At 47.6% G+C, this 20,624-nt stretch overlaps 1 protein-coding gene across 4 annotated transcripts in view; it reads right to left on the bottom strand.

Annotated features, from left to right (window-relative positions):
• The window catches only part of ZC3H13 (zinc finger CCCH-type containing 13), a 122,527-nt gene that overhangs the window by 12,482 nt on the left and 89,421 nt on the right, over window positions 1-20,624 (bottom strand). For all 4 annotated transcript variants that reach the window (XM_073580265.1, XM_073580266.1, XM_073580267.1 and 1 more), the window contains 3 exons: window positions 18,890-19,045; window positions 17,890-18,090; window positions 3,735-3,898 (listed from right to left, as the gene is read on the bottom strand). In XM_073580265.1, coding sequence (XP_073436366.1) covers window positions 3,735-3,898; window positions 17,890-18,090; window positions 18,890-19,045 — 521 coding nt within the window. The remainder of the gene's footprint in view (window positions 1-3,734; window positions 3,899-17,889; window positions 18,091-18,889; window positions 19,046-20,624) is intronic.

Raw genomic sequence — 20,624 nt, 5'->3', positions numbered from 1 at the left:
GTATAATCATTAAAAAATGATGTCCCTGAAGAGGATGACCGCAAGGACCCACGAATAGAGAGTAGGCCGCTGGGAGAGAAAATCCTCTGTACCTGCACCATGTCCCCATAGTGCAGAAGACGGCGCCGATCTCTTGCTGGGAGGGGAAACATGACCGCCGTCTTCCTCTCAGCACTGTCCCGGGAGAGGGGTGAGGAGGGGAATCGGCTAGGACCGGCAACCTGTCATCCACCCATAGCACCCGAGGGTGATAGGGGAAAGGTCCTGCCTGCGGTCCTGAGAGTTGCGATGTGGACAATACCACATTGCTCGCTCAGCCGCCAGATATGGGAAAGCAGGATGAACTTACACCCTGTTTTCCGATGCTGAATCTGAAAAAATAAATGGAAAAGATTAATACACACAACTACACCCTAGAAGGGAAAAAGAAAATGTTAAATGCGGATCTGGGGAGATCCCAGTCCGCCTCCTACAGACACTAAGCACAAACTGAGGCACTTAGTGCCTGTCGGTGGGTGTATACTGCCGGGGAGGAGCTAATTTTCTTGTTTTGCATAGTGTCAGCCTCCTAGCAGCAGCAGCAGCATACACCCATGGTAATCTGTGTCCCCCAATAAGGCGATAAAGAAAAACATCCTTCTTGTCCTTGTACTTGACCACCAGCATGTTGTCGCTACCTTGAGCTCTGCTCCCACCCTTTCTGTGCAGCTGCCCAATTAGCATCTTAGGGAGGCTTTTCTGATTTTTGCGGACAGTACCGCATGCTGTGGGAGCTCTGACACGGATGTACTTGCAGAGTGGGATGTTGGTGTGGAAGTTATCTATGTAGAGGTGATTACCCTGATCCAGCAGTGGGTGCACTAATTCCCACACAATTTTCCCAATTCACTCCAGCCAGGACACGGGGGCATTCAGGGGGTTGAATACGGATGTCCTTCCCTTCATAAACCCAAAATCTGTGGGTGTACCCTTAGATACTCTCATACAGATTGTACAGTTTAATTCCATACCTGGTCCTTACTGGGCAGGTAATGCTAGAATCCAAACCTCCCCTTGAAGTGGATTAGGGACTAATCCATGCAGATCTCCCTTCAAGGAATGTAGAATTTTGCAAATTTGTTGCTTAAGTGATCATTGACCATCCTAACTTTGAAAAGTTGGTTAAAGTTGAGGTAACCTAGGGGAGGATACTGTGCATTATTGCTGTAATGCAAAAATTTGAGAATGGCCTCAGAGTGTCCGGAAAATTAGAGCGTTGTATAAAATATCAGTACTCCAATATTGCCGTAGTTCTGGCTTCTTCCCAATCTCCATGTGAAGGTCTCAAAACTACTGTACATTTCTGCTGCATTAACGGGGATCCAATTGGCATATGATGAAGTGGGATATGGGGATAAAAATTGCTGGGCATACAAATTTGTCTGGGCCACCATGAGATTCACAATATCCTCAGAGAAAAAGACTTTGTAAATGTCAATTTCTAAGAGGGCGACCGTGTCAAATTGGATACCTGATCGGGCCACAAAATCAGGAATCTGAGGCTCATAATCTTCGGGGGGGGGGGGGGGGGGGTGAGGTCCATAGGTGGTAACTAACGGTAGGCAATGGCCCATTTGCAGTACTGGGGCATCTACGTGGGGGTTCATTTATCACTAGATGAGATGGATGACCAAGGAAAAAGAGGAAAGTGGCAGTCTCTCCTTCACGATCAGTGTCAGTGGAAAGGAAGGTGTATATCTCCATGGCCAAATATACTCTTTAGGAAGAGCAGGACATTTTATTTCTTTTATTTTGGGCGGTGTGGGTGTGTGTCTTTTTTTCACGTGAATTTTGTAACAAAATTTTATTCATGTTGTTTGGTGTAAACTTTATTAACTGGATAAGAATAGAAGATAATAAACAAAGAAAAAAAATTGAAAAAAATTACTGCACAAAATTTCTGAAGCTACACTAAATATAAATAGCAGTGAACAAACATCAGTAACCTAAAAAATTACTGGATTTTAGCAGGAAAAAAACCTGTACTATAAAAATTTTCTACTAAAATTCTGAAGTTACACTAGATTAGTTTTACTAGGTGGACGTCAGTAAATACAATTGCAATCGCAGCTGAGGCCAACTGTAATTCTATGTTTTAGTAAAAAAAATACTGTAGTATAAGCTAATTATTACAGTACATTATTACTACAGATTATGCTGCCCCTAAATCTACACTATTTGTTTTTGTTTTACACTTTTTGAAATAAAAAATTGACATCTACAGCGGACTTTGACCAGTGGGTTGCAACAATGATCAGAGTACTGTGGCCGCAGGCTGCACACACAGATGATGCGAACACCGAAATGGAAACCCAATATAAAATAAAGTCCTGGCCAATAATTGAGCACGAATGCAGATCAGTGATGTGTGTCACTGATCAGAACTGAAATGCTGCAGAACGGGGGTGCTAAGAATTTAAAAAAAAAATTGAGAGAAAAACGCTCTTTGCCAAAAATTATGCACAAATGCTGACCAGTGACTTGAGTCACTGATTAGCACCCAGTGGCAGTAGTACGTACATAGGGGAAGTGGTGGTGGGGGTTGGTGATATTGGGTGAATTAGGGATCAGGGTCTAGAGCAAAAGGACAGGGATCAAGTCAGGGATCTTTGGTCTTCAGCTATGAAAAAAAAGCAGCACCAGCAAAGATCAGGAGGCAGATCGCGCAGCAGTATAGCACTGATCTGCACCACGGGAATGGAGGCAGGCAGAGTGGAGACCAGCAAATGACCCAACCCTGCCGACTTTTCATTGGCTGATCGCAATAAAGCGACCATTTAGAAGATCATAGGTACATGGAGCAGGTGTGAGGGTTTAGAACACAAAGAGTGATTGATGGTGACAAACAGCACCAATCACTATTGTAATTGGTACTGGGATTTCAATCTACGATTGGCCAGTCAGAATTTGCTTACCAATCGCAGTAATCGCTGATGCGAGGTTAGGGGCAGTGATGTCCCCTTGGGCGACGAGAGAATATGGTCTGCTGAAGAGGACAGCCACTATCTTTACCCACATGACATATTGGTATGTCGATTTGCGGGATGTCACTGCAAAATATGACGTACCAATACATCATATGCCAGAAACAGAAAGAGGTTAAACAGCAACAGATTCCCTTTAAAAAAAGAGTCCTTCATCATAAACCAACTGTTTAAGCCACAGATGCTCTTTTCATCCCTAGTCTTGCCAAACAGCTTGGATCACCTTCCCCCACTACTTGTTTTACCTCCATCTCCATCCTCCTCATCATTGATTGGCTCTTTTAATACCAGAGCTGTCAAGTTTAACACAGATAGATGGAAAGCAAGTAGTTGTGGGGAGTGCACTTACTTGTATTGCCAAACCAACAAACGCTTGAGTTTGGTTTGAACAATCATTTTTTTGCTGACTCCATTTAATACTCTCTCCAACAATATAAAACCAATATTAGTGTGGATATGGATTGTCATAATGTAATGCACATTGACATACATAATATTTAAACCGGAAATATCTGCCTGTTGCTGCCTCCAGGGGGCATTCTTTGCATATATATCCAATACATACATAATGTATAAACAGCTCGCATTAGGAACAATAAAAATACATATGCAGCAAAGGGATAACTGCAGGAAGAGATTTTTTTTTTTACAGAATTAACTGGCAATAAAGATGCACCAGGAAACTCCTCTACCTAAAGTCAGTCCATTTACCTTCTCATTTTGCACAAGTTGCTTGCGAATTGCCAGGTCTCGCCTAGAACACAGGGCTTTGCAACAAGGACCGAGATTACTGAGTAAGCCAGCTCGCTCTTGCCTCCGTGACAGTGCAGACATATTCAGGGCACCCAGCTCATGTTCAAATAGGTTTTCAGCTTCTAATGAACAGATATACAATTCGGTTAGATGAGAAAAAAAAAAAAAAAAATTTAATAGCAATTTTATTCACATTTTATAAAAGTTACACTTGCTTTGAATTTGGATTACATTAATACTATTTAAAGGCAACACTGTATTGTGATCGACACCCCTTCCATGATGCAGGAGTCCGGTATTTCCAGCCATTATTAACACCACATCATCTGACGTTACTAGAACATCACTTTGTGGAATCCTTTTCTGCATATTCTCCTTAAAGACTCACTTTTAATTACTGCTCTGTTACCTAGACAACTGTGATAAAAAAAATCAAAGACTGACCATTTTTTTTCCAGATTATATGACACTTTTTTTCCCCAAGTTTGGGGGGGAAAACGGGGGTGCATCTTATAATGCGTATATACCTTACCAGTACTGCTGCTGCAGGTCGCAGGCTGGGGGATGAGGTGGTGTCCGGCGGTGCTACGTGTGCCCGGAGGTGCTACAGGTGTGTCAGGCGCTGCGGGGTATCAGTCGCTGCTGCCCGATGCTGCTGCGGGTGTCTCCGGTGCTCTACCGACATTTTGTGAGAGTCCCGGCAGTTCCATGGTTTCCTGTGCGGTGGATTTTTGGAAAATGGCCGCTGGGGGAGGCGCATGCGCAAATGGAGATCGGGAGATGAGATCTCATCTCCCGAGATCTTAGCGCCGAGATCTCAATCTGTGCATGAGCCGCCCCAAGGCGACCATTTTCCCGGAGTCCACCGCACAGGAAACCATAGAACTGCCGGGACTCTGGCCTTTCACAAAATGTCGGCAGAGCCCCGGCAGCACCAGAGACACCCGCAGCAGCATCGGGCAGCACAGCTGGACACCCCCGTAGTACCACCGGTCAGCCCCGCCGGACACCCCGTAGCACCACTGGTCAGCACCACCAGACACCCGTAGCACCACTGGTCAGCACCACCAGACACCCACAGCGGCACCATACACCCTCATCCCAGCCTGCGGCATCACCCCACTCCTGCCTCCTTAAGCAGCGACCCTGGGACCCCACTTCACCACAACCACCACCCCCAGTAAGCAATAAGATACATTGATTATAAGCACCACCATTTTATAAAAAAATTTTTTTCCTATTTTTCTCCTCAAAATTTGGGATGCGTCTTATAATCCGGACCGTCTTATAATCCAAAAAACACGGTATATATTATATACAGTGGGGGAAGTAAGCAGTATTTGATCCCTTGCTGATTATGTAAGTTTGCCCACTGACAAAAGACATGAACAGTATATAATTTTAAGGGTAGGTTAATTTTAACATTGAGAGATAGGATATTAAAAATAAAATCCAGAAAATCATATTGTATACATTATATAAATATATTCGCATCTTGCAGTGAGAAAGTATTTGATCCCCTACCAACCGTGAACCCTGCTGTTCAATTTGAAATTTGATTTTTTTTTTTTTTTTTAAATATTCATTATGCGGTTCTGAAACTTGTGGTTAATTGACTTTTTCTCATTTGAGGTGGGTTCTTACTAAGGGAATTTTTTTTTTTTTGTTTACTTTTTGTTCCATGTTTTTTTTTTTTTTTTTTACACTTGTACTGTTTTTTTATGCGTTTTTTTCCAGAGTGTCCCCAGTCTCATAGAAAAAAGTTAGAAATGCGGATTTTTCTGCAAAATTTATGAGCATGCTGTGTTTTTTACCGCGATGCGCTTTTTTTCGTGGAAAAAAATGCATCAATATGCACAAAGTGCAGAATTCATTAAAATGAATGGGATGCTTCTTGTAAGTGTTTAAGTGTTTTTGCCGGTAAAAACGCTTAAAAAACGTGAAAAAAACGCTTACTTGTGCACACACCCTAAGAGTTCTGGCTCCTACAGACCAGTCAGACGCTCATAATCAACTCGTTACCTGCATTAAAGACAGTTGTCTTACATAGTCAACTTTATGAAAGACTCCTGTCTGAAGACTCATTCAGTCAGACTCTAACCCCATAGTCGCATTGTAAACACAGACACCCAGAATAAAGTCCTTTATTTGAAAAAATGACACCGACTCCTTTAATAATCTCAATTAAACCATACTTACAACCTCGCCTAATTCCACCGAAGCCCTTGATCCCCTGTAATAAAACTAAAATAAAAAAAACAATATACCATACCTGTTGGTCGTTCTGTCCCACACCATAATCCATGTCTGTGGGAAAATTAGTTTTCAACCTGAACTGTGCCAAGATGCGACTGTCCAGACTGAGAACCACTGGTGAATGATGCTGCGAGCGCAATCTCAGTGACGTCACTGAAGCTGCGTTCGCAGCCGTGCTGAACTGCGGTGACCTCAGGACCGTGGGAAAAAGTCAGTGATGAGGTCACCGCAGTTCAAGCTCAGTGTCTTCACAGCAGATCACACCATGAGAATCCAATAGATGTGCCTTTTCTGAGCAGGTGCGGGCTGCTATTTCTAGGCTGGCCTATATTAATGGCCCTTTACCAGCCTGGGAATACCAGCCCCCCAGCTGTGAGCTTTAGCAGGGCTGGTGGTCAAAAATGGGGGGGACCCCATGCCATTTTTTTAATTATTTATTCAATAAATAAAAAAACAGGGTGTGGACCCCATTATTCTTGATAACCACCCTTGCTGAAGTTGACAGCTGAGGGATGCAGCCCCCAGCTATGAGTTTCGCCAGTCTGATTATAGAAAAGAGGGATTTTGGGTTCTTACCGTAAAATCTCTTTCTTGGAGCCTTCATTGGGGGACACAGATAACCATGGGTGTATGCTGCTGCTGCTAGGAGGCTGACACTATGCAAAAGAAACTTAGCTCCTCCCCGGCAGTATACACCCACCGACAGGCACCAAGCACCTCAGTTGGTGAAAAAAGCAGTAGGAGAAGCAACCAAAAACCATAAACATATGTACCAACTCAACAAGGGACTCTCAGACCCAACACGGTACTACTTAAATAGGGAGGGTGCTGTGTCCCCCAATGAAGGCTCCAAGAAAGAGATTTTACGGTAAGAACCCAAAATCCCTCTCTTTATCGCCTTATTGGGGGACACAGATAACCATGGGACGTTCCAAAGCAGTCCCGAGGGTGGGAACAACAATAAAGGAACGAAATAAGGAAGGGCTCAGGTCGGTCGATGCGCCACCGCCGCCTGCAGAACCTTCCTACCAAGAGCTGCATCAGACGAGGCCTGGGTATGAACCCTGTAGAACCTCGCAAAGGTGTGCAAAGACGACCAGGTCGCAGCCCTGCAGAGTTGTAAGGCCGAAGCCTGGTGCCGCACAGCCCAAGAAGCCCCTACAGCCCGGGTGGAGTGGGCTTTCACTCCCGGAGGGGGCCGTTTCTCCTGAAGACGGTAGGCCTCCAGGATGGTAGACCGAATCCAACGAGCAATTGTGGATTTGGAAGCCGGAAGACCTTTCCGGCGACCCTCAGAAATGACAAACAAGGAATCAGATTGGCGAAAGGAAGCGGTCCTGGCAAGGTAAACACGCAAGACTCTCACTACATCCAGTTTGTGGAGCGACTTTTCCAGAGGATGAGCAGGCACAGGACAAAACAATGGAAGGACGATATCTTCGTTAATGTGAAAGGGAGATACCACTTTCGGAAGGAAAGAAGGAACTGGCCTGAGAACAACCTTATCTTGGTGGAGGATAAGGTACGGAGAACGACAGGATAAGGACGCCAGCTCAGAAACTCTCCTGATGGATGTAATGGCGATTAGAAAAGCCACCTTCCATGAAAGAAAAGACAGAGGGATATCCTGGATTGGCTCGAACGGCGCCTGCTGGAGAGCGCCAAGAACAAGATTGAGATCGCATGGATCTATCGGAGAACGATGAGGAGGAGCCACATGGGCGACTCCTTGGAGAAAAGTCTTCACTTTCGGTAAGGAAGCTAGATCCTTCTGGAAGAGGATTGCTAGGGCAGACACCTGGCCTTTGAGGGTACTGAGGGATAGGCCCGCATCCAAACCGGATTGGAGAAAACCAAGAATGGGAGGAATGGAGAATGATAGTGGAAAAACATCGTTCTCATCACACCAACGAAAAAAGGCCTTCCAGTACCTATGGTAAATGCGGGAGGAAGCCGGCTTCCGAGCCTTAATCAAGGTCCGAATGACCCGGACGGAAAACCCCGATTCCCTCAGAATCGCGGCCTCAACGGCCATGCCGTTAAACTCAGAGACTGAGAACTCTGGTGGTAAAGGGGGCCTTGCGAGAGAAGATCTGGACGGTCTGGGAGCCTCCAGGGGACGTCCGCGAGCATGTTCACCAACTCCGCATACCAAGGACGTCTCGGCCAGTCTGGAGCCACTAAGATGACTGGGATGCCCTCTGACTTTATCTTTTTGACCACTCTTGGGATCAGGGCAAGCGGAGGAAACAGGTAAGGTAGTTGGAACTGGGACCACGGAATTACTAGTGCGTCGTAACCGACGGCTAAAGGATCCCTGGACCTGGCTACAAAGTGAGGAACCTTGTTGTTCATCCGAGATGCCATGAGATCGACGTCCGGGGTGCCCCAACGCTGGCATATCTGACTGAAGACTGTGGGATGAAGGGACCATTCGCCTGACGCTAGACCTTGGCGACTCAAGAAGTCGGCTGTCCAGTTTTCCACCCCTGGAATGTGAACGGTGGAAATCGCCAGCACGTGACGCTCTGCCCAACGGAGTATCCTTGCCACTTCTGACATCACCTGCCTGCTGCGAGTACCGCCCTGGTGGTTTATGTACGCCACGGCCGTGGCGTTGTCTGACTGAATGCGGACCGGTTTGCCTACGAGAAGATGCTGCCAACGAAGGAGAGCGAGGAAGATTGCCCTGATCTCCAGAAGGTTGATGGGCAGAAGAGTCTCCTGGGCGTTCCAACGCCCTTGGGCCGTTCTCTGATAGTAGACCGCCCCCCATCCTAGGAGACCGGCATCGGTGGTGATGACCTGCCACCGAGGCGGGAGAAAGGATCTTCCGCGGAGAACTGACGCTGGCAACGTCCACCAAGTCAGCGATTGTCTGACTCTGAGCGGAAGAATGGGGCGATCCAGAGAAAACGAGGTCTTGTCCCAGACTGACAGGGGGAACAGTTGTAGAGGGCGAGAGTGGAATTGTGCAAAGGGCACTGCTTCCATAGAGGCTATCATCTTCCCCAGGACTCTCATGCAGGACCGAAGGGACGTGATCCTCGAGCGTTGAAGGGACTGGATCCCCTTGCGAAGGGTTGAAAACTTGTCCCTCGGTAGAAACACTCGGGCTAGATTCGTATCGCACTCCATGCCCAAAAAGGTCAGACGCTGGGTAGGGCGCAGAGTGGACTTGTCCTTGTTGACTATGCATCCGAGGCGTCTGAGGGCATCCAAGGTTATGTGAAGACTGTGAAGACAGTCTTGGCGGGACGAGCCCTTGATCAGGAGATCGTCCAGGTAAGGGATGATAAGAATCCCTCTGGATCGAAGGATGGCCATGACTGTTGCCATCACCTTCGTAAAGACACGAGGGGCGGAGGCTAGGCTGAAGGGAAGGGCCGCAAACTGATAGTGATTGTTCTGAATCGCAAAGCGGAGGTATCTCTGATGCCGCAGAGAAATGGGGATATGGAGGTAGGCATCCTGTATGTCCACCGAGCAGAGAAACTCTCCGGGCTCCATCGAGGCTATTACCGAACGCAGAGACTCCATCTTGAAGTGGCGGATCTTCACGTGGCGATTGAGCAGCTTGAGGTCCAAAATTGGACGAAGAGAACCGTCCTTTTTCGGGACTACGAAGAGATTCGAGTAGAACCCCAAAAACCGTTCGTTTGTAGGAACGGGAACGATGACCCCGACGGAAAGGAGAGAGGAGACGGCCTGAAGAAACCCTGGAACCTGTGATCGCTGTCTTGGGGATCGAGACAGACAGAAACGACTGTTTGGGAGGGAAGAAAACTCGATTTTGTATCCGGATGTGATGATTTCCCTGACCCAAGCGTCGTCGACAACGGATAGCCACACGCCCCTGAAAAAGGAAAGTCTGCCTCCCACCCTGGAAAGCTTTCCAGGTGGGGGTGACCCGTCACTTAGATGAAAACCTTCCGGATCGAGAGCCTGAGGACCTGGAAGGCTGACCTCTGGATCTCCAGCGAGGGGCCGGCTTATAAGATGGCTTTCTCCGGTCCCTGAAAGCAGTGTTCTGGTCCTGCTGGGATGAACCTTCTGCGTGAGAGAAGGGGCGAAAGGACCGAAAAGGCCGAGAAACCTTCCTGTCAAAGAACCTCTTAGGGCGGGACTGGGGAAGGGAAGTGCTCTTTCCACCAATGGCATCCAAGATTATCTGATCCAGCTTGGCGCCAAAGAGCCTAGTACCGTGAAATGCCAGGTTGGTGAGCGACTTCTTTGAGGTGGTATCTGCATTCCAAGACTTAAACCAAAGGATGCAGCGTACGGCCACAATGTTGCTGTTAGCTCTAGCTACGCACCCTGCCGCGTCCAAGGAGGCAGCCAAAAGGTACTTGCCTGCATGATTAATCTGGTCTGCTAAATCTGCCAGCTCGTCCTGAGGAGCTGCCGCTGAAATGCCCCTGCGCAGAATTTTTGCCCAAGCCGAAATGACTTTCGCCACCCAAGCGGATGCGAAGATAGGACAGTGGGATGCGCCGGATGCCTCAAAGATTGACTTAGCCAACGACTCTATTTGACTGTCTGATGGGTCCTTAAGCGAAGCTCCGTCCGGAAGGGAAAGAACCGTCTTAGAGGAAATACGAGACTGGTGGATCTACCTCGGGAGCTTTGGTCCATTTCGTGACTAGATCCGCATCGAAGGGATAAAGTACATCTAAGTACTCGCGGCCTGAAAAACGTTTCTCAGGATGTTGCCAGTGATTGGCTAAGGAAGTGTCGAAATCCTTGTTATTAGGAAAGGTTCGAGATGGAGGCCTCGCTTTCTTAAGGGAAACAGAGCATTCCTGAGGGGGGGCCTTATCCTCCTTTATCTTGAGTGTTTGGTATATAGCCGATATGAAACTATCTACCATATCCCGAGTTCTAGCTATATTGTCCGCCTCGGAGTCTGATCCAGATTGTGAATCCTCGTCTGACCCAGGATTGTCTGCCGATGAGGGAGACGAGGAGCGTAGCCTGAGAGAAGCGGAGGGACCCTGCGAACTGGAAGAAGAGCCAGACAGGACCCGCTTCCTAGAGCCCCTACCTGGTCTGTCCGTCTGAGGGTCACGGTCCGGTGCTGTCGACTCACTATGAGAGGCGGTCGGTGCACAGGTGACTGCAGATAACTGAGGTAACCGCTCTAAGACCTGGACCAGCGATTGAGACACTTTTGTCAGATCAGAAACTGACTGAGACATTGCCACAGCCCATTCAGGGGGTGGGGTGGTCTCCACCCGGGGTTCGGAGTGCTCCTGAGGGGCAGACATGGCGGAAGGGCTGCAAGACGGGCAGAGGGGAGACGACTAACCCGAAGCCCACTTCTTTTTACAGCGCGCGCAGGCGTAGTGAGTAGCGGCGGGGGGTCTGGAGCAGAAGGCCCTTGCTGGGTTGGGCATAAGTCTCAGTGGTAGAAACACTACCTGAAAGAAACTGCGGGGGAGGGAGACTAAGTTAAGCGTCAGGGAGAGTCAGAGTCGAGCCTACCGAGGTTCAGAAGCAGACACACTAGCGTTGTGGCCCCCAGGCAAAAATTCAGAGAGAAGGAGGAAGAAGCTCCGGAAATCCAGGAAGAAAACGCTGGCGGTGGGCGGAGCTTAGCCCCCGCACTGCGCGATTGGCTGAGACCGGGGGGGCGTGGTTAATGACACGCTGACAGGGCTAAAGAGAAAGGAGCGAGCGAAGAAAGCGTGCGCAGAGGGAGGACCGCTTTGAAAATGAAAGTGCTCCCTCTGCTTTCACTAGCGACGGCGCGCCCGGGATGCCTACTACCGCAGTTAAAGGCGAACTCCCTCTGGGTTGAATACTGAGGACAGGGGACGCAGACCGAGGCAGCGCCCCCCCCCCCCCCCCCGCGTCAGAGCGCCGTATCAAAAGGAGGAGTGAGGTAATCGCTGTATTTCATTGCAGGAGTCCTTGATAGGTCTATGAGAGCGGGGCTGAAGGGAACATACAGAAGCTTACCTGATGTCCCTGACAAGGCTGACCGCAGGGGCCCACGATAGAGCGCAGGCCGCTGGGAGAGGCGATCCTCAGTACCCGCACCATCCGTATGGTGCAGAAGACGGCTCCAACCCCAGTGTCAGGGGAAACGTCACCGCTGGCGACCGCCGTCTTCCTCTCAGCCCTGTCCTAGGAGAGGGATGAGGAGGGGAATCGGCTAGGACCGTCCATCCATAGCCCCTAGCACCCGAGGGTGATAGGGGAAGGTCCTGCCTGCGGGCCTGAGAGTTGCGATGTGGGCAATACCACATTGCTCGCTCAGCCGCATTAAAAGGAAAAGCAGGATGAACTCACATCCCGTTTCCTGATGCTGTATCTGGAAAATAAAGGAGAAAACATTAAAAAACACAACAAAAACCTGAAAAGAAAATGATTAAATGCGGATCTGGGGAGATCCCGGTCCGCCTCCTACAGACACTAAGCACAAACTGAGGTGCTTGGTGCCTGTCGGTGGGTGTATACTGCCGGGGAGGAGCTAAGTTTCTTGTTTTGCATAGTGTCTGCCTCCTAGCAGCAGCAGCATACACCCATGGTTATCTGTGTCCCCCAATAAGGCGATAAAGAAATAGGGGGAACCCACTCCGGGTTTTTCATTCATTTAGTTAGTTATAGCGCAGGCGGCGAGTGAGGAATACCTCCCTATCATCCGCTACTACTGTCACTGTTCTTAGCGGCAGTAAGTGTAGGTTGATGGGAGTAATAGTCCCAAAAGCCCCCACCTGCTGTCATCACTCTGCCTTTAATATAACTCTCATCATTCTCCCGTGCTTGTGTACATGAAATATATGAAATTGAAACTGCATCACTACTCTAGAAAATAGGAAAAAACTAAAGACACTTAGCGCATAAATTGTCCAATTCATGTATGTCCGGCAGCCAACACAAGGCGATCTTCTTTGCTTGGAACCTAATCTAATGTGATTCCTCCCCTGGACTGATAGCCTACACATATATCTGACCCGTCGAAGTGCAAGTAAGCACGAAACGGCCGTCGTCAGACATTGCTCACTCCTCCCTCCAGCCTCCCGGCCATGAAGTTTTAATGTGTATTGCAAAATAAAGCGGACTTTTTCACCTGGATAAGTGAGTGCTATGCTTTTCTTTCCTCTTATTGGCTACATATATATGGGTAGGTAGAATCTGGCTGTGATTAAAATTGCCGTATGCTGATGGGTGGAGTGCTCGATCAGGAAGCCTGTATACAAATATCAATTTAGATTAACAGCTCAGGAGAGAAGTCACATTAGATTAGGTTCCCAGCAATGAAGATCACCTTGTATTGGCTGCTAGGCACATATGAATTGGCCAATTTATGCACCAAGTATCTTGTTTCTTTCCTATTTTCTAGAGCTGAAAAGTAATTCCAATTTCATATACTTCAAGTTTGCATGCTATAGCGTCACAGAGTGGAACTTTCTTAGTTATATATGGAGATGGCTATTCTTAGCATGCACCTAATCACCCCTGTTCTGTTTGGAAGTGACGGTCAGTCTTTGATATTTGTATACACAGGCTCTCTGACCGAGCACTCTACCCAACAGCATATGGCGGTTTTAATCACAGCAGAATCCTTCCTATCCATATAAATGTAGCTTCTAAAGCAGCGATGCAATTCCAATTTAATATATATTTCATGTTTACATGCTATAGTGCTACTTTACTTAATAGACAACATTGTTAGCCATCAAAATCAGCAATCAATGGGCAACAGAATAGAAGCTTCAAAGAAAACCAGAGTAGAAAAGGCAGATACCGGAAACAGAGCATAGTAATGGAAAACCATGCAAAGCTGCTACTTTACGTGACAGAACATAAAACAGGAATACTATTCAAAAAATGAAGTAATCACCAGTTTGAAAACGTTATAGGCCACAATGCAATATTTTGTTGAATCGCAATAAAATTTTATAAGTCCCAATACCTCAAAATTAAAGGGGTTGTCCAGCCTTAAGCTACAAGTCTGCTTTGTGACTGCAGATTTGTGAATCCTCACATTATTTGTACTGTGAGATTCTCTGGCGCTGGGAGTGGGCAGTCACGGGACCACAAATGTGAGATACATCTGCATTGATTGAAGCTGCATCCATCTAGTCGGTATATGACACGTATGCAAATCACATACTTGTCATGTGCCCGCCGCTCTCGGCACTGAAGAAATCTCAACGCTCAGTGCAGTCAGACTTGTGAATCCTCACATCGCGCGCAAACTTGTAGACTCAGTCTAGACAACCCCGCTAACTCTCCTTTAAAAGTGTAACACAACCTCCGATTTTATGGGTATTACCGTATATACGCCAAGTTTTTCAGCACATTTTTTGTGCTGAAAATGCCCCCCTCTGCTTATACACACACGAGTCATTGTCCCAGATTCAGGTAAGGAGGGGGAGCTGCGAAGCAGTGGGTCATAGGAGGCAGGAACTGGCGGCTGAGGATGTAACTGTGCCCGTTGCTAAATAGAAAGGAATATTCACTGCACTGGCAATGAATATTCATTTCTCTTATAGTGTGCAGTGTCAGAAGCAGGGTTCCAGCAGCTGTAAAACAAAAAATCCTCTTACTTACCTTTCCTGCGTGCCCTCACAGCATCTTGTTCCAGCTTCCAGCAGCTCCTGCGGCAGGGCGATTACGTGTCCTTGCTGAGTGGAGAGAGGTGAATATTCATTACCTTAATGAGTGGGGATGCACGATCACTCAGTCGCAGGAGCTACTGGAAGCAGGAAAAAGATGTTGCAAGGGCACGCAGGGAAGGTAAGTAGGTGTTTTTTTTTTATGCTTTTCTCATGGGGGGGGCCATGCATTCAAGGAAAGGGATGAGGAACCATGCATACAAGGAGAGGGATGAGGGGGACCATGCATACCCGGCTTTTACTCGATTCAATACGTTTTCCCAGTTTTTCGTGGCAAAATTAGGTGCCTCGGCTTATACACGAGTATATACGGTAATACCTTTTTTTCAACATATCAGCATTCTATGCCCTGGTCCTCGCTTCAATTACTTAATATGGCTTTTGGGTAGAGCCTTCCTCCTGTTCTCTTGCAGGTTGCCAAGTGATATAATGTTTGGGACCACGAAAGTTATGGCTATTAGAACACTACATAGAATTCGCTGTTACCAAAACACAATGAGATGTCACAAGGATGGAAAAAAGGGGGCAACAGACAGAAAAATGAATGCAATCATGTTCCTTGGCCTCTGTGGATGGATGTAAATATGGGGGGGGTAAATGGAGCAGTTCTTTTCTGTGTCCTTTACACAAAGCACCTTGTATCACTCACAAGTGATACTGTTATACTGTATATACTCGTGTATAAGCAGAGTTTTTCAGCACATTTTTTTGTGTTGAAAACGCTCCCCTCGGCTTATAGTCAATTTTCCCTGAGGACTGGCGGGGGAGGTTGAGCGGCGGAGCAGCAGGTCACAGAGGCAGGAGCCGGCGGTTGTGGCTAAAGCCTGTGTCACTGCTGTAATAGCGCACAGTGCCAGCAGCAGCCGCCGGCTTCCAGCACACATCCTACTTACCTACCTGCACACCCTCGCTGGCACAGCATCTTGTTCGATCCGGCACCAGCAGCTCTTCCAGCTGTGCGATCATGTGGCCCCGCTCATTAAGGTAATAAATATGTATGCCTCTCCACTCCCATAGGCGTGGAGTGCATATTCATTACCTTAATGAGTGGGGCCACGTGATCGCTCGACCAGAAGAGCTGCTGGCGCCAGAACGAGGTGCAGTGCCAGCAAGGGGGTGCAGACAGGTAAATTGTTTTGTTTTTTTACAGGAATCATGCATACAAGTATAGGGGATAAGGAGCCGTGCATACCAGGACAGTGACGGGGGAGCCATGCATACAATGAAAGGGACAGGGGAGCCATGCATACCAGGAGAGCGACATGGGAGCCATGCATACCAGGACAGCGACATGGGAGCCATGCATACAATGACAGTGACGTGGGAGCCATGCATACAATGACAGCGACGTGGGAGCCATGCATACAATGACAGCGACGTGAGAGCCATGCATACAATGACAGCGACGTGGGAGCCATGCATACAATGACAGCGACGTGGGAGCCATGCATACGATGACAGGGACAGGGAAGCCATGCATACTAGGACAGCGACATTGGAGCCATGCATAGCAGGACAGCGACATTGGAGCCATGCATACAATGACAGGGACGGGGGAACCATGCATACCAGGACAGCGACATGGGAGCCATGCATACCAGGACAGGGACAGGGGGAGCCATGCATACAATGACAGGGACGGGGGCAGCCATGCATACAATGACAGGGACGGGGGAGCCATGCATAACAGGACAGAGACGTGGGAACCATGCATACCAGGACAGGGACGGGGGGAGCCATGCGTACAATGACAGAGACGGGGGGGAGCCATGCGTACAATGACAGGGACGGGGGGAGCCATGCGTACAATGACAGCGATGTGGGAGCCATGCATACAATGACAGGGATGGGGGAAGCCATGCGTACAATGACAGCGACGTGGGAGCCATGCATACAATGAAAGGGACGGGGGAGCCTTGCATACCAGGACAGCGACGTAGGAGCCATGCATACAATGACAGGGACGGGGGAGCCATGCATACCAGGACAGCGACATGGGAGTCATGCATACCAGGACAGCGACATGGGAGCCATGCATACAATGACAGCGACGTGGGAGCCATGCGTACAATGACAGGGACGGGGGAGCCATGCATAACAGGACAGGGACGTGGGAGCCATGCATACCAGGACAGGGACGGGGGGAGCCATGCGTACAATGACAGGGGGAGCCATGCGTACAATGACAGGGGGAGCCATGCGTACAATGACAGCGATGTGGGAGCCATGCATACAATGACAGGGACGGGGGAAGCCATGCGTACAATGACAGCGACGTGGGAGCCATGCATACAATGAAAGGGACGGGGGAGTCTTGCATACCAGGACAGCGACGTAGGAGCCATGCATACAATGACAGCGACATGGGAGCCATGCATACAATGACAGCGACGTGGGAGCCATGCGTACAATGACAGGGACGGGGGAGCCATGCATAACAGGACAGCGACGTGGGAGCCATGCATACCAGGACAGGGACGGGGGGAGCCATGCGTACAATGACAGGGGGAGCCATGCGTACAATGACGGGGGGAGCCATGCGAACAATGACAGCGATGTGGGAGCCATGCATACAATGACAGGGACAGGGGGAGCCATGCGTACAATGACAGCGACGTGGGAGCCATGCATACAATGAAAGGGACGGGGGAGCCATGTATACCAGGACAGCGACGTGGGAGCCATGCATACCAGGACAGCGACATGGGAGCCATGCATGCCAGGACAGGGACGGGGGGAGCCAGGCATACCAGGACAGGGACGGGGGGAGCCATGCGTACAATGACAGGGACGGGGGAGCCATGCGTACAATGACAGGGACGGGGGAGCCATGCCTACAATGACAGGGACGGGGGAGCCATGCCTACAATGACAGGGACGGGGGAGCCATGCCTACAATGACAGGGACGGGGGAGCCATGCCTACAATGACAGGGACGGGGGAGCCATGCCTACAATGACAGGGACGGGGGAGCCATGCATACCAGGATGGGGATGAGGGGCACAATGAATTCCCGGCTTATACTCGAGTCAATAAGCTTACCCAGTTTTTCGTGACAAAATTAGGTGCCTCGGCTTATACTTCTATTTCGGTATATCGTCTACAAATCCCTAGTGCATCGAACACTGCTATGGATTAACATGGTATAAACTAAATAGGTGAATACACCAAAAGTAAATAGTTTTAGAAAAATAAATTTTGAGTTGGGTTAAGGAACAAAAATGACCTACCATGAGGCTTTTCTAAGGTTTGTTGGCAAGTCTCTTTCACCTTGCTGAATAGTTCAGGTCCTGCTAATCGTTTAGAAATGCCAACACGGAGTAAAACAGCAGCAGGTGTGAATTTTAACAAAGCAGCGCCGGATTCTCGTGGTTCGTTTGCCTGCTTGTGCATCAAACTGGACCAGTCCACATCAATAACATCAAGAGGGTCTGCACGAAACAAATAAGAGTATTGTTATACAACACACAATAACAGAATTACAATTTATCAGTGTGGATTTCACGTCTATGATGGTATACAGTGTAACACCCATCATTACAGAGGGCCTTTGTGAACATAAATCAAGAGAATATCAACATAACCTAATGCAATGAACATTAAAAAAAAAAAGTCTCGCCATAAAAGCCAGAGTTATGAACGTGTGCACTGTCAATAAGCAGCATTACAATGCGAGTCAAGCTGTCCTGCAATCAAACACCATCAGGTAGGGCTTTCATTAGAGTTGAGCGACTTTTGGTCGGATCGGGTCGATGACATTCATCCACTCAATGCCGACTTTTATTCCCTATTGACTTGCTTTGGGGGTTGGGTTTCGGACGAACTCCAACTTTTTTGCCCTCGTCAGACCAGTTTCATCCGACTCAAATTTTGTTTCATTCGGGTTTCACGAAACCCGATCCGACCAAAGTCGCTCAACTCTAGCTTTCATGGCTTCCCTTCATGGCCTTCATCTGAATCCCTGAATACCTAAAACCCTGGTAGAGGTATTCAGTATAAAGAGACAGACAGAGATCAAACATACTCATCTTGAATGCTTGTCCGTCTTTAGATGAACACAAGAATGTTGTCGACTGCCCACAAAGAAGCCATGGAAGCATTACTCAACACATTGGTGAATCTATCCTTACAATGCCAATATACCAGTGCCTTTTGGCCCTGTATCCTCCACTTACTATAGAATAATAGACTGAGTACTTGCTGTGATGAAGTAAACCATGTGATCCTTACCAGAGGACTTTTCCTCCTCATGCTGGTCTTCCTTCTTTTCAGCATCATCAGCTAGAATCTCTTCCAGTTCTCCATCACTGATAGGCTCATATTCTTCTCCAGCCACAGAGTCAACAGACTGCTCATCATCAAGCTTGGCGAACTCCTCTTCAGCACCTAGTAGAGAAAATTAAACCGATCTTAAATGCAGCAATCCAGTGCTGGTGTCCTGGGTTCAAATCCCACCAAGGACAACATCTGCAAGAAATTTGTATGTCCTCCCGGTTTTTGCGTGGGTTTCCCCCGGGTTATCCGGTTTCCTCCTACACTCCAAAAACATAATGATAGGGAATTTAGATTGTCAGCCCCATCGGGGACAGTGCTGATAATATCTGGAAAGCGCTGTGGCATTAATGGCACTGCTATATAAATGAGTAAAAGAAAAAAACAACTGAACTGTACCACTGTATCTGCAGTAAATATTACCCATGGGTAAGCCACAATCACAAGGCAAAATTAATATACTCTGGGCTCACAACTGTGCAGCCTGCTGCTCTATTCTTTCCCTAATAGAGTACTAGGTTCACTGGTTCTTCACTATTAGCCAAACATTTCAAGGACCTTCTTAAAGGGTTGGACACAACTTTAATCTTCAGGAATAGACTGCTCTCCGGCCTCCCGATTGCGAGAAGTGCTCTCCTAAAGATTGATAGCTCACATCAGTGGAATGACCGTGTCACTGGTCTGAACCATGCGCTCTCCTAAGCTGGTAGTAGAGGCAGCTTTCTAGCCAGCTCCAGAGCTGCATGAGAAGGCTCGAAAGCACGGATCCTGCTAATAGCGCCTAGGTAGCCTGCCAATCAGACTGCAGAGTGGCGGGTAACCTAGGAAACAAGCAGTAGTCTACAGATTTAAAAAAAAAAAAAAAAAAAAAAAAACTGTTCAGGAGAACGTAGAGGGTTTTTATTAAGAGGTAAATTGCAATGTTATTTGTTTTTATAACCACTTTGTAATTTTACACATTTAAGAACTAATGAAAACAAACCCCTTTAAAAGAATTGCATTTATCATTCACAAAATAACCCACTATGTAAAACCTGTTTTTTGTGTAGGTAAAAATGATTTGACAGTTTTTCACATAAAATTTTGTATATTAAATTAAAAATAAGAAAAGAAAAAAGAAATCTTGCAATTTTCACACTTTCCACTGGGTCAATTTTAGACTCATATTTCCAATTCTTTACAGAAGACTTGGAAATTAACACCTCTATACATAGCTGATAATACAGGCTCTACCAATCACAACAGGCGATGTCCCAGCTGACCCCGTTCCCCCTCCTTCACAATGACCTTTGAACACACTCATTAAATGCTTCAATGCAAAGGATATGGTAAGATGTAGTTTTGCTTAAAGGGGTTGTTCAGTCTCTGTGTGACTCCAGACTTTTGAATCTTACGGTGTGTGCAATGCATACTGTCACGATTCTCTAGTGTAGTGTTGCCAACAAGAGCAGATGCGCACATGACTGAAAATATGCAATTTCAATATATGCAACACATGTCCACTAGACATGCTTATCCTCAATACAATTGAATTGAGTGAGGCATAGCATGTCTAGTCAGAATGTGACCAGAAGATACAAATCCTTCCCACATGTTACAAGGATTCCCAAGTCCGTAGTCACAAACAGTGGCTGCAGACTCAGAAGACCAGGCAAGCCCTTTAAACAGGAACCATCTAGAATAGCCCTAGTGG

This window comes from Dendrobates tinctorius, unplaced genomic scaffold (assembly GCF_039654945.1).
Source record: "Dendrobates tinctorius isolate UK_male_01 unplaced genomic scaffold, ASM3965494v1 ptg000064l, whole genome shotgun sequence".
Lineage (NCBI taxonomy): Eukaryota > Metazoa > Chordata > Amphibia > Anura > Dendrobatidae > Dendrobates > Dendrobates tinctorius.
This window is presented reverse-complemented; position numbering and strand designations above follow the sequence as displayed.